The 16,870-nt window shown below is 43.6% G+C and overlaps 1 protein-coding gene across 19 annotated transcripts in view; it reads right to left on the minus strand.

The window, feature by feature from the left end:
• PPP6R3 (protein phosphatase 6 regulatory subunit 3) overlaps window positions 1-16,870 on the minus strand; it is a 126,772-nt gene that overhangs the window by 50,070 nt on the left and 59,832 nt on the right. For all 19 annotated transcript variants that reach the window (XM_049712978.1, XM_004278042.3, XM_049712977.1 and 16 more), the window contains 4 exons: window positions 15,519-15,656; window positions 12,583-12,648; window positions 10,300-10,412; window positions 5,636-5,749 (listed from right to left, as the gene is read on the minus strand). In XM_049712978.1, coding sequence (XP_049568935.1) covers window positions 5,636-5,749; window positions 10,300-10,412; window positions 12,583-12,648; window positions 15,519-15,656 — 431 coding nt within the window. The remainder of the gene's footprint in view (window positions 1-5,635; window positions 5,750-10,299; window positions 10,413-12,582; window positions 12,649-15,518; window positions 15,657-16,870) is intronic.

Raw genomic sequence — 16,870 nt, forward strand, 5'->3', positions numbered from 1 at the left:
TACTTCTTTAGTCTGTTGGTATCAGTTATACTGGTTGATATTTATTAAAGCTATTTTTGTGAAGCAGTTTGAAGTTCACAGCAAAATGGAGGGGAAGGTACAGAGACTCCCATATACCCTCTGCCCCCACAAACGCACAGCCTCCCCATTATCAACATCCTCTACCAGAGTATGTTTATTACAATCCATGAACCTACACTGACACATCATCACCACCCAGAACCCAGCTTACATTATGGTTCACTCTAATGGGTTTGGACAAATAATGACATGTATTGGTCACTATGATATTATACAGAGCATTTTCACTGCCCTAACGGTCCCCTGTGCTCCACCTATTCATTTCACTCCCCTTGCCAACCCCTGGCAACCGTGATCTTTTTACTGTCTCCACAGTAAACTATGACGTTTTCCAGAACGTATGTAGCCTTTTCACACTGGCTTCTTTCACTTCTTTCTTTCTATTTTTTTTTTTGTTTGTTTTTCCGGTACACGGGCCTCTCACTGTTGTGGCCTCTCCCGCCGCGGAGCACAGGCTCCGGACGCGCAGGCTCAGCGGCCATGGCTCACGGGCCCAGCCGCTCCGCGGCATGTGGGATCTTCCCGGAGCGGGGCACGAACCCGTGTCCCCTGCATCGGCAGGCGGACTCTCAACCACTGCGCCACCAGGGAAGCCCTCACTTCTTTCTTTTTCATTTGCATTTAAGGTCCCTCCATGTCTTTTCATGGCATGAGGGCACATTCTTTTTAGTGCTGAATAATATTCCACCGTCTGGATGAACTACGGTTTATTTATCCACTCACCTACTGAGGACCTCCTGGCTGCTTCCAAGCTTTGCCAAGTGTGGATAAAGCTGCTGAACAACTGTGTGCAGGTTTTTGTGTGAACCTAAGTCTTCAACTCCTCTGGGTAAATATGAAGGAGCACAACTGCTGGAGTGTATGGTAAAAGTATGTTTAGTTTTCTAAGAAACTACCAGACTGTCTTCCAAAGTGGCTGCACCATTTTGCATTTCCACCGGCAACAAATGAGATTTCCTGCTGCCCTGCAGTCCTGCCAGCACTTGGTGTCGTCAATTAGGTCCACTGAATTGCTAGTACTGTGCTTCTTACTGATTTCTGTCTAAACGTTATGTCAATTTCTGTTAGAACTTCTGTTTTAGATTTACAAAAAAATTGCAAAAATAGTACAGAGTTCCCATGTGACCCATACCCAGTTTCCCGTTATTATCTTTCATTTGTCAAAATTAATGAACCAGTACCCACACGTAAAATCCATACTTTATTCAGATTTCCTTGGTTTTTGCCTACAGTTGTTTCTCTGACCCAGAATCCACCGAGGACACCACACTATATTTAGCTTTCAAGTGTCCTTAGCCTCCTCTTGGCTGTGATAGTTACTCAGACTTTCCTGGTCAGGTACTTTGCAAATGTCCCTCATTTGGGGTCTGGTCTTAACATTTTTCTCATGATCATGGGTCTTTGAGAGGAAGAACACACAAGTAAAATGACATTTTCATTACATACTATCAACACAACAGTGCTGGCTGCTGACTTTGATTATATGGCTGAGGAAGTGCTGGTCAGATTTCTCTGTCAAACTTGACAGAGTAACTGTCAAGTTCTCATTTTATTCTCTCTTCATACTGCACTTTTTAGAAGGAAGTCATGAGGTGCAGTCTACACGTCAAGAACGGACAGTCTTTTTCTTCCTCCTTGAGAAGGGATTATGAACTATTTGGAATTCTCCCACAGGGGAGGTTTGTCTCTTCACCCTCTTTTACTTATTCAGTCACTTATTTATATCAGTATGAACCCATGGGTATTTTATACTTTGTGTTATAAAACAATACTGCCTTATTTTATTGTGCAAGTGTTGCCAGCTCTGGCCACTGGGAGCTCTTTTAGTTGGCCCGTGCCCCTCTCACACACCCGGTGCTGTGGGTTTTCTCTCGGAGCGCGTCCTTACTGTCTGCACCACAGGATGCTCCACATTCATCTTGTATACTTCTTAGCCCAGTTGCAGAACCAGCCACTTCTCCATGAAGCCCTGGTTCCTTTACTGGAGGATGGCATGAGAAACTGAGATCTGGGCACACGGTTACTTGTTCCTGGTGATGCTTCATGACTTCTAGGCCTCACAAAGAAACTGTCTTCCTGGTTTAACTCTTCATATTTCAGTATCGGTAACTTCTAGTGTCCTACACTGATCCTTTCCTCAACTATGTCAAAGTTTACAAATGAGCCCAAAGGCATTCTTCAATTTCTGTTGTAGTTTTCATTTCTAGCATTTGTGTATGATCTTCCATATCTGTTAAAATTCTCCATCTGTTCACATATTGCTCACTTTTCCCACAAGCCTTTAACACATTAATCATAGTTATCTTAAATTCCCTACCAGATTGTTCCAACATTTTTGAATCTAGTTCTCCTGACTGCTTTTTCTCTTGAGAGTTCAGTTTGTTTGGGTTCTTTTTATCTTGCTTCTTTGTCTTGCAATTTTTTAGCTGTGACGTGGACATGCTGTGTAAGACAACAGAGACTGATATAACTAGTATTTGCAATGGATACACCCCTTTTTTTCTAGGTCTTTAGTGTGGGGTTTCTGGATCAATTTATAGTCAGCAGCTGAGTTAGGTTTGGGTTTTGTTGTTCCTATGACTGACTTCTCTCGGCACACTGAAGACTTTAAATGTGTCTCAAGTCACTTTGTATTTATAGTTAGGGATGGATTGCCAAGGTTTTCTCAACTTCTGCTCTGCCCCTGGCTGAGGTTCTTCCCTTCAAGCCTGCTCCTGTGCTGATGGCCTCCTTCCACACTGCAGCCTTCCCTCCGCCAGCACGCTGCTCTCGTCACTCGATGTGTGGTGGCCTGGTGGGGAGGACCGCTCTGTTGTTCTGGTTCAGCCTCAGTCTCAGGCAGCGGAAGTGCTCATGGACCTCAGGGGTGGGGCCCTCTCGGTGATCCTGCCCTTACCTCAGTGGTAGGGGCTCTCTAATAGCCTGGGCCCTGAAAAGTGTCCCTGCTTGTCCTGTGGGGCAGAGACATTTTCCTGGTCCCTTCCTCCTCATCGAGTCTTTAGGGTTACAGGGTTTGCTGCCCTTTCGCCAGTGGCTTCAGGGTTTTATTCAGCAGGGGCGGGAATGGAGAAGGACCCTGCTGCTGCACTCCGCAGCCCTACTCTGCAAGGGAGGCCTTCTCAGGGCTCTTACCCGGCCTCCAGTACTTCCTGAGCAGGGCTCGCAGGTATGTGCAAAGTCCTGAGTCTGTAGTTCTCAGGGTGTCCTTGCTCTCCCTGCACCTGAGGCGCTTTGGGCGTTACATAACCTACTATCATTCTACGTTTATAAAAAAGACATTGGAACTATCATTTTTTTAAGATGAAAAATGAAACTGTGTATCAAAGTACCTCAGTTCCTCAGTAGAAGATAAGAATTATATTGTGCACTAACTTACCCTTTCTCTCCTTTCTTTCCCGGACCGGGGCACAAACCCGTGTCCCCTGCACTGGCAGGCAGACTCTCAACCACTGCGCCACCAGGGAAGCCCTCTCATTACTTCTTGAGTTTTATTAAAATAATCTGGAATTTATTGGGTTTTTTTTTTCAACATTTGACTTATTCAATTATTCATTCTTAACATAACTTTCATAGTCATATGAATTGTCACATTCCTATCTGTTTCATTTATCATTACTTTCACCAACATATTTCCTTATCTTAAGTTCTTTATTCTACCTTATTTTCCTGCTTGGCTTCGGTAAAGTCCATCTTCGAGTAATTTGGCCCAGGTACAGGACACGGATGGGACACTGAGGTCCATATGCTTGAAAATGCCTCCTGCCCTCACACAGCAACAAAAGTGCTTCAGGGTCACAATCCTGCCCCTGTTTTTCAGTGTTTAGTTAGCTTTACAAATGACATGTCTGGCAACGTGATTTGCTTTGTAGTTAACCCACTTTTTTCTTGTCCAAATATTTTTAAGATTTATCCTTTATCCTAGGGATTCAGAAATCACATAAGGATAAGGCTAAGATCTCAGTTGTCCACCACCCCTCCACCTGCCCCTCTTAAAGTTAATCGTGCTTAGTATTTGATAAACCTTTGTGGTCTGAGGATAAGTTCCTTCTGATCAGAAATTCCTTCCTGTCATTTATTACTGTATCGTCTCCATTCTCAAGACAGAGTTGTCAATATAAATCTCACAGCACCAGCTCATGTGCTTTTAAACCATTTTGAGAGATGATGCAACTGCCTTGCAGCATGAGTAGCAAGATAACAGTCCTGTATCACCTGATTAATACCTTAAGTTATTGGTTACGCTATTTAAAATATGATTTACCAGGGAAGACATAGGCAAAGTCAAAACTGCAGATACAACTCCAAATGACAACAGAGCTGAAGCAGTGCTGCCACACTGCCCTTCCATTATCACTAACCAGAGATTAAAGAACCAGAAATAGAGATGAAGACTTTGGGAAGCAGGGATTGGTAAGGCTGTGTTTACTATTTTGCTGGAAACCAAAATGACATCACAAACTAAATCCAGAAACGCTGGATGGCTAAATTTTCATATGCTGACAGCAGACCGTGTCTCTCCTCCTCTTCATGCCCTCTGCTTTACTGGATGGATCCAATAGTGGGTAAGAAAATACAAATTCTAATCTCTAAACCACATGTTCCCGGAATGCAAACACATACATACCTCTTCAAATTCTCATTCTCCAGAGAACAATTAGGAAAACTCTGACAATTAATAAGTAAATTAGCTTTGGGTATAAACTGTAAAGAATAATATGACAGGGCTTCCCTGGTGGCGCAGCGGTTGAGAGTCCGCCTGCCGATGCAGGGGACGCGGGTTCGTGCCCCGGTCCGGGAAGATCCCACATGCCACGGAGCGGCTGGGCCCGTGAGCCATGGCCGCTGAGCCTGCGCATCCGGAGCCTGTGCTCCGCAACGGGAGACACCACAACAGTGAGAGGCCCGCGTACAGCAAAAAAGAAAAAAAGAAAAAAAAGAATAATATGACAGATATTAATTGGCTTGTCCAGAGGCACATACATAGGGAAAACAAGACTATATTTCTGATTCTGAAACACACAGCACAAAGTTTTCCTTAAGGCCTCAAGCCACCTGCCCGTCCATTTTTAAACAGCCTAATGAACTGTAGTTGCCTCATATGTGAAACCCCGGAAAAAAACAACCCAAAGCCTCAAGTTAGCAAGCACTGGACAGAATCACAAGATGGAAAGAGCCCTGAACTGCCACTTGGAGGAGAGCTGCATACAAACCAGGAACACCTATTTTCAATTTTCATAAGCAAGAAATAAGCTTCTCTTGTGTTTGAGCCATTCTGTATGGGTTTGACTTATTATAGAAGCATTCTGGTAACTACTACAATACCCCAAATGACTAGAATCCACATATTGCCAATAGTGTTTACCAAACCATATAGTTCAACTGCATCTGTGCATCCCATTCATATAAAACTATTTACATAGTAGAAAAAGATTCAACACCTGAAATTCACGGGCATGATACTGTAGCGATCAACCAACAACTTAACTCTTAGCTTTTAAAAATTCTAAAAGCAAAACCAAATGGCTCATTTTGCAAGACAGAAAGGAAAACTTACGTTGGTCGCCGTGTCTCAAGTAAAGCCAACAATATCTGGACTGCGCTGACTATGGCCGATTCATTCTTCTCCTTGTGGAAAATATTTGATAGGAGCTGCTCTATGATTTCTTGCCTAGGAAAACAAATCAATAGTCAAGCGCTAATTGTAACATTGTTTAACACAAACAACTTCGGAGAAAAAGATCATGGTATCAGTAAGACAAGTATTATAAAAGAGTTCAACCTCACTTGTGCATATTTATTAACAATATTTTATGTTTAATATATCTATAAGGAAGGCCAGTGATCTTGCTTATCATAAATGTAACACAGACATATATATATATATATATATATATATATTCCTATCCCCTCCCCTCAGCAAAGTCATCTGGGCCCTGCTTGCCTTTGCCAATCTTGTTGAAAGCCAACAAACACCTCACGACTGGAAGTCACCTCCTACTCAGATGGTGGGGACGGGCGGTAAAAAGACTCAGAACCCTTCAGCCCCACAGAAGGAGGGGACTTTTTACAAAAGAAACCATAAATGTTTTCCCACAAAGGCATTCATGTATAATTAACAAAGATCTAAAACAGATACAAGATAACATCACTTGCTGCACTGTACTCTACAACTAAAATTTGGTAAACCAAAATAATGTGGTAGCAGTGAAATGGGTGTGACTGAACTACTGCCCCAAAAGTATTCTCCACAGGCTCTTCCCATGACACCCCCCCATTCATGTATACAAGGTCACAATTAATGTAGAATACAAGGGTAACCTGTTAGGTGAATAAATTTATACGGATGTTCTCAAGGAAAACCTGTTTCTTAGGATGTCAGTAATTTTTAGAACCCATGGGGATTAAGAAATGGAATCACCTTAGCAATGAGAGGGACAGCTGTGTTGTCCCTGGTGCCCACCTGGCAGACACACTAGTCACCCCAAGGTACAGCTGTGCTCACTGGCTACTAACACCAGTTCCTTTGCCAGGTTAGGGCAGCAAGTAGGAGAGAATCTCTTCCTCTTTGGGGGAAGCAAATAAAACTGGTATCTAACCTAACTTCAGAGGATCCCCTTGCAGGAAGTAGCTTTCAAGTACTCTCAGACCAGCACTAGAATTGCTTGTGAGATCTCTACCCAAAACAGTACTGTAAAAGTCACTAAACACACAGCAGTCTACAGAGTAACTATTAAACTTGGAACTGAGCACTGGAAAACAGACTGCTTTTCTGTAAATACGTATATTCTTCAAATAGCAGCCTCACCCCAGGTAGAGGGGTACCGACAGGGCATCCAACTGTAGATGTCCACCTTCTCATTCAGCTGTAGTGTCTAACTTTCCAGAGAGCAATATCACCTTTCATAAACCCTGACGCCTGAAGGGAGTGGCTAACAAAGAGGTTCTCACTCTTTCATGGCTGCATCAAATTGGAAGTCTACCATACCCATGGACAGCGTTCTACTAATGGACAAAAATGAGATAATAACCAGCAAAAATGTGACGGTCAAGATGCAACACAGCAGCTGAGCCATATTCTGAGTCTTAGCTAAACATACAAATATCACCAAATACAGAAGAAATCATAAACTGAAGAACTGAACTTATTAAACAGGATAAAAAGAATGCCTTCATATTCTTTAAATAATAAGGCATTTATTTACAAATGAGAAGACATATTCACTTCCACTTTTTAAAAAATGGAGTTCTTGGGCTTCCCTGGTGGCGCAGTGGTTGAGAGTCCGCCTGTCGATGCAGGGGACGCGGGTTCGTGCCCCGGTCTGGGAAGATCCCACATGCCGCGGAGTGGATGGGCCCGTGAGCCATGGCCGCTGAGCCTGCGCGTCCGGAGCCTGTGCTCCGCAACGGGAGAGGCCACAACAGAGAGAGGCCCGCGTACCGCAAAAAAAAAAATGGAGTTCTTAGACGAACACCAATAAAGTTCATTATGTGAGCTGTGTTACGCACGAGGCCAGCCAGGTTCTTCACCCAGGCCTTTGAGACGATGGCGCACTTCTGTTTTGTTTTGTTTTTGTGTGGGCAGCTAAAGACTCGCATCTATAAAAATAACTGGGCTCAACCCGGCCCAGAGGCCGACCCACTGTAAGCTCATTAGTATCAAGAATTAGGAGCTGCCTGGTCCAACCCTCCCTAACACAACTAGTTTTAAAGGAATTCTGGAACTTCAGATTTTCCCACAACAGAGCTACTAAATTAAATACATTCAATTTAAGCTCAGATTGTTTCCCAAGCTAACACTCACTACCTAACACCTCGGTCCACTTTCTTAGAGGCCTTTTGGTATCCCTACCCACCTTGACCATTCTCTTTAACCTTAGCTCATTTCCAATTCTTCCTGCAGTGCTAACCTACACTTCCAGTTACACATACGGTGTTTATGTGGGGGTTAGCCTGTATACCGAGTAGACTGGCTTATAACACAACACTGCTATATATTATTAGGTGATAATCAAATACATACAGATATATAACAATATATAAAATATACACAGATACTGTTAAAATTAATAAAAGCTTACTAAGCTCACAGGAGCCTTTGGTCACTGTGTACTTCCTCAATCAACAGATACTAAAGAGAACGACTATAATGTGGGAACACGTCTGATACTAAAAAGGGTTGGTTCTCATCCTCAAGAAGAGTGTGGGAAGCACTGTTATAGAGTTAAGTCTCCCCGATGCTCAGTGCAGTGAAGGTTTAACTCAGTGACACCACGGAGCCCCTGACTCTTTAGGACCATGTAGTTGAAGAAATTTACTCTGACTAACATTTAATGATGTTGATTATGTACCTCTCTGCATCAAAGTACAGTTGCCTGATCCAGGTCTAAAAACACAGTCTGAAATATATTAGCTAGTGCACACAGAGGCTCCAATAGCTAGATCCCACGTTTAGTCCAAATAGAGTTGAGTGAAGAGAGGGCTGGCACAGAAGAACTCAGTGATTACTACTGACCAGCCTGACACTCGGGGTGAACCTGCACAGTCCAGGAAGGGAGCCAAGCACCACCTGTGGCCACAGAACGCTCAAAAGGTAACTAGTCTGAATTGGCCTGCTCTAAGTGTAAACTACACACTGGATTTGCAAAACTTTGCACAAAGTAAAGAATGTAGACTCACTCATTAATAATTTTTTAAATGAACATATGTTGAAATATTATTTTGTACCTATTAAATAAAACATAAAAATTAATTTCACCTATTTTTTTACTTTAATATGGCTACTAGAATTTTTAAATTACATGTGACTTTTATTATATTTCTATTGGACAGTGCAGTCATGAACCATATGAAATTACTGTCAGTCAACATTTTTTAACCTTGAGTAAGTTAATTTTTACATGGTTCAACCTATTTCTACTACAATTATCGGTATTGTATATTATAAAAGGAGTACATATGCCATAATGCCCAAGAATAACTGAAATGGGGCAGGTAAGATGACATTTTACTCAGAAGCTGATAATCTCTTGTCTTGCTACTTGAGAGAACTAGTCAATTCCTTCCGATTCTACAATGCACACTGGGAAAATACAACTTTATTTCTCAGAATACAGAGTTTAAAACAAGATATCTTGTCTCTAATTTGTTCCTTGTTTGTCTCACACTTGCCAAGTAAACAATACACACAAATGTCTTAGTTTAATAAAAGGGTCTTCCCGGCCAAAAGATGCAAACGAGTCTCAATATACAGGAGGACTAAAAAATTCCAACAAAGTCATTAAGAAGAACAACAGTAGCAGTAAACTGATGCGAGACTGCCATTCGTACATAACAACGCTAACTGTAGGCACTCTTTCCAGTTACTCATCCAAAGTGGGGAAATGCCTTATTTTTGTTTACTAAAATAACGTTCAGTTGTAGGGATGCAGGCAAACGTATGCCCATACTCTTCCTGAAAATGTATGAATCTACAAATACCAGTATGGTAGGTTGGCCATTCGCAGATTTCAAAATACTACACCACCCCCAAGCTGTCTTCCACCTGAAACACATGAGATGTCTGTTCATTAGGAATTATCTAAAAATAAGGGCAGAAGCAATATAAAGAAACAAAACATACAAGATGTATAAGCCTTCGAATCAGGTCTGGTCAGGTTACCCCAGTCAGCTGCCAAGGTACAGTGGATCCTAAGAAGAACTTCTGATTAAAAATCACTGACTGGGAATTCCCTGGTGGTCCAGTGGTCAGGACTTGGCCTTTCACTGCTGATGGTGCGGGTTTAATCTCTGGTCGGGGAACTAAGATCCCGCAAGCCACGCGGCATGGCCAAAAAATTTAAAAAAAGAAAAAATCACTGACTAAGATGGGTCAAATTACTTCATATACCTATCTTCCCCAAAGACCATGGAGGCAGTGACAGCAGTTATGATGTCACTGCCCCATCCATGATAGTTTTATAGAACTTAGTTTACAATTATTGAAAAGTTCAAAGTCTACATATAAATGTCATTTATTTACATTCTTACCCTGTAAGTCTCCAATGGGCATCACGACTGGCTGAGATCAGATAAGCAGGTTTTCCTGCCTTCTCAGCCATCCACAGGTTATTTTCCAGGGACAGGATTCCCACGTAAGAAACACTTACCAAGTACTTACACTGGAAGCACATCAAATAGCATCAATATGAAAAAAGAACAAGAAGAGAGTTTCAAACATACTTTTCTAGAGTGGCAAGCAGGGGGTCTGGTTCTGTACTGTTCTGAATTTGTAACATCTGGTCTCTGCTCAGGCGAACAATTTCACAAAGTGACTGTGATGCATTTGAATGCCGCTAAGGGAAAGAAGTACAATTTTAACTATAAAACACATCAGAAGTCAAATTTATAATAAAATAAAATTAGTGAAGAAACTGCTTAAGAAATAACACAAATTAACACTGGCCATAAGCTACAGTGAATAAAAAGCCAGGGTCCAAAGAAATAACATATGTCAAGCATGAGTATTTTACCCTTCCAGGCTTTACTTAACAATACCACAAACAAAATACACGTTACTTTGTGTAGGGAAATGTAATTAAAGTTCTGACAAGGAAAAATTTCTTTAATTAAATACTTGAAGAAAAATATAACCCCCCAAATTTATATCCTTTTAGCAGCAAAGAAAGATGAACACAATTCTTTGGCTTAAAAAAATAAACGCAGCTTTCTGGAATATACTGATGGATAAGAAATATTACTTCTTTCAGTGCGCAGTGTGCTATTCTACAGGAAAGTTCTGAAATCTCAGCACCAAACGCCTATGCTCCGTGGCTTGTGGCACTGAGCATCACCTGCCCAGTGAGACCAGCAGGTTCCAGCACAGATGACAACACACACCAGGGTATCAAATCCACTGTTTGCAATCAGGAGTCTAACATTTCCTCAATAAATATATGCAATTCATCACTTAATACAAAACGGAAGTATCAACAGGACTGTCCAAAAGACAAAATTAACTTCTCTTGCAAGTCAGATAGAGAAGGTGCTGATGCCCCAAACGCTTTGTCCTTTGCAAAAAAAAGTTGCTGCAGAGTTGGGCTTCTCCTCTGTCAACTTCTCCTGGACCCTTCAGACAAGGACAGTACCTGTTAAGCAGGAACCTAGTGATGAGCAAGCCTCGTCTGTGGATGTGTCCTCCCTACCCCATGAATAGGGCAGGCCACGCTCCTGTCCTCACTCTCCTCGGCCTGCACCGGCCACATTTCCAGCACATGGGAAATGTGCTCTTGGAACCATCCAACTCCCCCAGCCACAGCAGGAGGGCTCATCACCCCAACCAGGCCGAGGGCGCCGTCGAAGCTCTAGCACCCAGTACGTGCACACACTGGAGTGTCCTTCCTGAGAGTCAGCAGTAACGATACTGCAGGGAGCACATGATGTACTGTCTCAGGGGAGGGTGGGAATCAACAGCCCCTTTAATGGTTAGCTCTTCTCTTTTCTGAAGGGGGCGGTGGGATGGGGAGGCTGCTTTAGATAAACTCCAGGTACCAAAAGTTTTTTAATGGACTGCAGTAGAAGGGGCTACATCTACCTCCACAGGAAATCTGTCTTGGTGGGGAGAACACACTCCGGCCACATGCTCCTTCCTCTGCACTGTCTCCTCTATGGCGCTCACTCTCCGATTAGTCCAAGCTAGAGGCATCCAAGGAGGCTGCCCATGCCCCATGACATACCCTGCATGTTGTTTGAAACAACTCCTTTGTAGATACTACCTTGAACCACGTGGAACTGTCATTTCCATAGGCAGAAATGGCCAAATGCTGGCAGCTCCACAAGAGTCAGTCCACTACTGAAGGCAGCAACAAGGGCAGCAGCAGAGAAGTAGGGGGACAGCCTCCTCTACAGCAGCATACCCCCTGGTCCTGGAGACCCCACCCCGCCCCCAAGCATCCCCTCAGCATGGAGCTCAACGTGCAAACTCCAAAGTAGCTTCAATTCTACTGCCAAGTCAATCTTTAGCACCCAGGACAAAGGCCAAACCTGTCAGCACAAAAGCCCGAGCCAGGAAGTAGAACCACCAAGAGCTCATCCCTCTTAAGGATTCAATGGTGACCAGGATCCTGCTGCGCTGTCTGGAAAGCTTTAGCCAGAATGGAAAAAACAAATGCACACAGACGTGGCCACATCATTTGGACTAATGATGGGTATAAAAGAAAAACAAAGTGTGGAGGAGGTTTGTAATAAAGGCAAGCAGATGCAGCACGAAGTCTCAGCTCTAAGAAGGAGAAGGAGCTAGACCCAAGGCTCACTGTTTCACATTCCGGGAAATTTTCTGAGTATTGGCAAAATGCAGTATTTTAAAAAGCCTTTGGTGTTTAGAAACCTGTCAACTTGAAGAATGCCAGGTGATCGCTGTTACCTACCCTCTACCTTCACATCTAGTACAATTATGCTCTGTGCCCAAATAAACATGGTTCATTTTTTTTTTTTAAATCAAGTTTATAGTCACACAAGAGAACTTACATCTTCTTCTTGCGATGGATGAACTATTTCCACAAGCCTCTGGATAATTTTCTCCTCATTTAACCACTGTAAAACACATTGTAGAAGTAATCATAGCAATGAGTGGCTCTTGTTCAAGCCCCAATGAAGATAAACATACTTGGAAATATCCATCACATTTTAAGTAGAATGTTACAGGTTTTCTCTGGACTTTGAACACTACAGGAAATTAAAAGTCCCCCAAGGAAAATGCCAGTGAATATATTATTTTAACAGTAGCTACAGTACCAACTACTCCCCAAGTCACAATACCCACATCCAAAAATTCTATACATCAGTTTCTTAGTGATGTTAATTCTCAGACACTGGGTACTAAAACGGTCTGTACTTTGGACATGAAGGCGGGGGGAATGGAACTTATACATTTTCTGTAAGAGAGCATTCACTTTAAGAGAGCTTCAAAAAGGCTGAGAAAAGCAATATTTAGTAGCAAGCCTCTGGCTTAAAACACATGATGAACTTTTTACCTTCTAAAACCAAAACAACCGCAGGAAACGTGGGGGCTGGCGGGCACCACAGAAACAGAGTTTGTCTGCCCTGCCACATGCTAGCAAGCTATCACCATGATTAGGACACTCTCTTCTTCCACCATATATGAAATACTGCCATGAATGAAAATATGAAGGGGATGAGAATAAATGAAAAATCAGCCGGCGTAATATTAGTTCCACAAGGAACAGGAACACCGTAATAAACAAGGCACTCACTACCTGGAACGGGCGTGCACACACACAAAATCCCAAAGGTTAACAGAGATGGCGTTGGGGCTGGGCGTGGGGTGGGGTGAGGCTAGGAGTGGGTGGCAAGAAATCGGACACGCTTTGATAAAGGCATGTGGAGAAATTCTTAGGTTGTCTCTAGGCTCCTTAAGGAGAACATGCCAAAGGAAAATGCAAACAAAAGCTATTAGGAGACTACCACAAAGGCAGAGGCCCAACTTTACATTTTAAGATGTTTTAAAATGTGTACGTGAAGTACACTGTGTTTGAATCTGTTCAAACACAGATTCTGACTCAGCAGGGCAGGGGTGAGACCTGGGATTTCTAACATGCTCCCAGGTGATGTTTGGGACCAAACTTTGAGTAGCAACGACCTAAAACAGGATGCAAACACCTCTACATAGGAGGTGGGGCAGAGGGTCCTGACGGCCAAGGGAAAAAGTAGGAAACTTTGTGGTCAGTGAACGAATCAAACGCCCACCCTCACTGACTCCACAGCTATTAACAAGCACCGACAGCCCAAGCCCACGGTGGGCCCCCCAATCAAAGTAAGACATTTAGGAGTTTCTAACTACCCTTCCCCCGAACTACGCCTTTATTAACGACCCACCACCATATCCCTCCAGAAACGCACCTATTCCTTTGGAAGTGGGCCCTAAAATTCAACCCAGCAGTGACCAAAGGAATTCTAAGAAACCACACTGAATAATTTCCCCCAATAATAATCCAAACATAAAGGTGACCATCCCTCCTATCCTTAACTACCTTCCCTGGAATCCCCCAACCTCTACTGAGAAGAGACTCACATCCACAAAAGCACACCTAAAAAGGGCCAGAGTCCCAATTTAGGGCCCTCTCCCACAGGCAACTCCCAGGCCATCCACGAGGCCCCCGCAGCTGACTTCCTCACATGACCACGGTTCTCAGTAGACCTCTGCCTGCTCCTACAGACCCAGCCCTGACCCGACCCCCAGACTCTCCCACTCACACAAACACACGCTCCGGCACGCCTGCCCACCTTGGTAGAACATGTCCTTCCCTGGGACACCACCCGACAGACCCTCCTTCTGGGCCTTCAGGTCTTTAGCTTTTTCAATAAAACTTGTTTCCAGAGTTCTAAGGTTTGAGGTTGAGTATTAAAGATGGATTGAGGGACTTCCCTGGTGGCACAGTGGTTAAGAATCCACCTGCCAATGCAGGGGACATGGGTTCAAGCTCTGGTCCGGGAAGATCCCACATGCCATGGAGCAACGAAGCCCGTGCGCCACAACTACTGAGCCTGCGCTCTAGAGCCCATGAGCCACAACTACTGAGCCCACGTGCCGCAACTAATGAAGCCCATGCACCTAGAGCCTGTGCTCCACAACAAGAGAAGTCACCGCAATGAGAAGCCCACACACCGCAACGAAGAGTAGCCCCCGCTCGTCACAACTAGAGAAAGCCCACGCGTAGCAACGAAGACCCAACACAGCCAAAAATTAATTAATTAAAAAAACAAAAAAGATGGATTGGACTGGGGAATGGTTCTGGAAGGAGGCGGTGAAAGGGACAAAAGAGAGGAAGAGACAGAAGACAAGAAGCAAAGACGAGAGGCTGTGAGAAACCTCACCTTCAAGTCACTCACACCCTCATCTGCCCACCCAAATCCCACCCAAGGCAGCTCCTCAGGATACACACATGTCCTGAAATAACCACCTCACCAAATTTTAAAATATGTGCCCTTTTGGAGGTAACCTCCTTTCTCCTTCTTATCCCATGCTCCTAGGTATCCACGAGAAGAAAGTTACTTCTGAAGCCAGATTCCCTAGAAATGCCAACACCTCTTCTTTTTGACTTTCAGAGATATCTCTGCAGTGTGACCATCTTCTCAAGAAAGAAGCCTCACAGAATTCTCAGATGAGACTTTTAGCTCCCATTCTACCTTCCTACTCCCACTGAAGAACAGACCAGCAAAGGGAAAGAACCCCTCACAAGGAGACAGCCTATGTACCTAGGGATGTACACGTCAGGAATCCTAATCCTGAAAGATCTGAATCTCTTCCCATTTTGGAATCCACCCCCCACCCCCGTTTCCCAGACCACTTTCTACCAATCCCCTAGAATCCCGCCCAGACTGAGCAGCCCAGCAGCTCGAGCGCCACTCCCCAGCCCGTCCACAGCGGCCATGATCCTACTCACATTCAGCACATCCTGCCTGGGCTGTGGGGGCTCAATGCAAGTCAGGAGCCTGAGCAACAAGTCCATGATGGCCGATGTTCCTATGTGCTTCATAATAAGGTCCACAAAGTCACGTTTCTTCTTTAGGAAATCCACAATCTAGAGGAGAACAGCCACAACTGAAAGACACACCACTTGGGAACTATCAACTTTAGGATGCTTTCAGTCATGACCCATCTAGCTGCCCCCTCCAAAATCCACCACCACTTTAAGTTTAGGAATAGCAAATGCTGAATTAGTAGTAAGATGTCAAATTGGAAAGCCTTCTAATTGTTACAACATTCAAAAACCTCTTGGGGAAAAAAATCTCTTAAATTATCACATGTTCCCTAATACAAACACACCATAATCTTTTATTTCTGTTCACTTTCATTATTAATTCTCAAAGAATGAGGACTAAAAATTTAACACCCTATAAAGAGCAAGCAAATACACCACTTAATAGTTTATGGACATAAAGCAAGTCGATTAGGCTTTACATGTTTTGAATAAACATTCAAAATCCTACCTGTACTCTAGCAAGTAAGAAAAATAAAAAATATAAAGATTTCTACATCAAAGTGGCTAATTCACGTGCCATAGAAAATCACATTTGCATTTTATGTCAGCAATTCACCTGATCAAATTAACACAAGGAGGGTGAGTGAGTGTGGAAGAGGCTGACAGTTACCCCGAGGAGTTATGAAAACAGTCATACAGTCATGACCGCCACCTGGGTCTCTCCTGCGCAGGTGGAAGAAGGCACCTGTTCTGGCCTGGACACCCTTGTGTACCTTCTGGTTCCTGTCCGTGTGCACAAATCACCTGTTCTAAAGTCCCAGAAGCAGCACAATCAGCGTGGCAGCTGCCCTGACAAAAGTCTCACGGGAGTCTCTCAGAAGCCTGTGAGGCAGGGTTGCTCAACTCAGTGTTATAGATGAGGAAACTGAGGCTCAGACCAGTGAAATATCTTGCTAGAAGCTAAAAAGTGGATGCCCTGAGATTTAAATGCCCCCAAAGCCACAAGTCTGCCATTATCCCACACAACGTCTAACAGCCAGGGATGAACTAAAAACTGCCTCACACCATCATCGGGTGTAAATGCAGGATTAACCATCACATGTTGCTTCTCTAGACAATGAGGTTGAACTCTGTAACATAAACCTTCAAGAAGTTATACATAATTAATCCACTCACAACTGAGTCACATGGTAGTTTTAAAAGCACATTGGAGAAGAGAGGCAGAAAAAGTCAAATGTGGCCAAAATAGTGCATTATTTAGTGGCAAAAGCACTGACTCTGGAGCCCAAAGGCACAAGTCCCAGCCAGTGCCG

This window comes from Orcinus orca, chromosome 8 (genome assembly GCF_937001465.1).
Source record: "Orcinus orca chromosome 8, mOrcOrc1.1, whole genome shotgun sequence".
Classification (NCBI taxonomy): Eukaryota; Metazoa; Chordata; class Mammalia; order Artiodactyla; family Delphinidae; genus Orcinus; species Orcinus orca.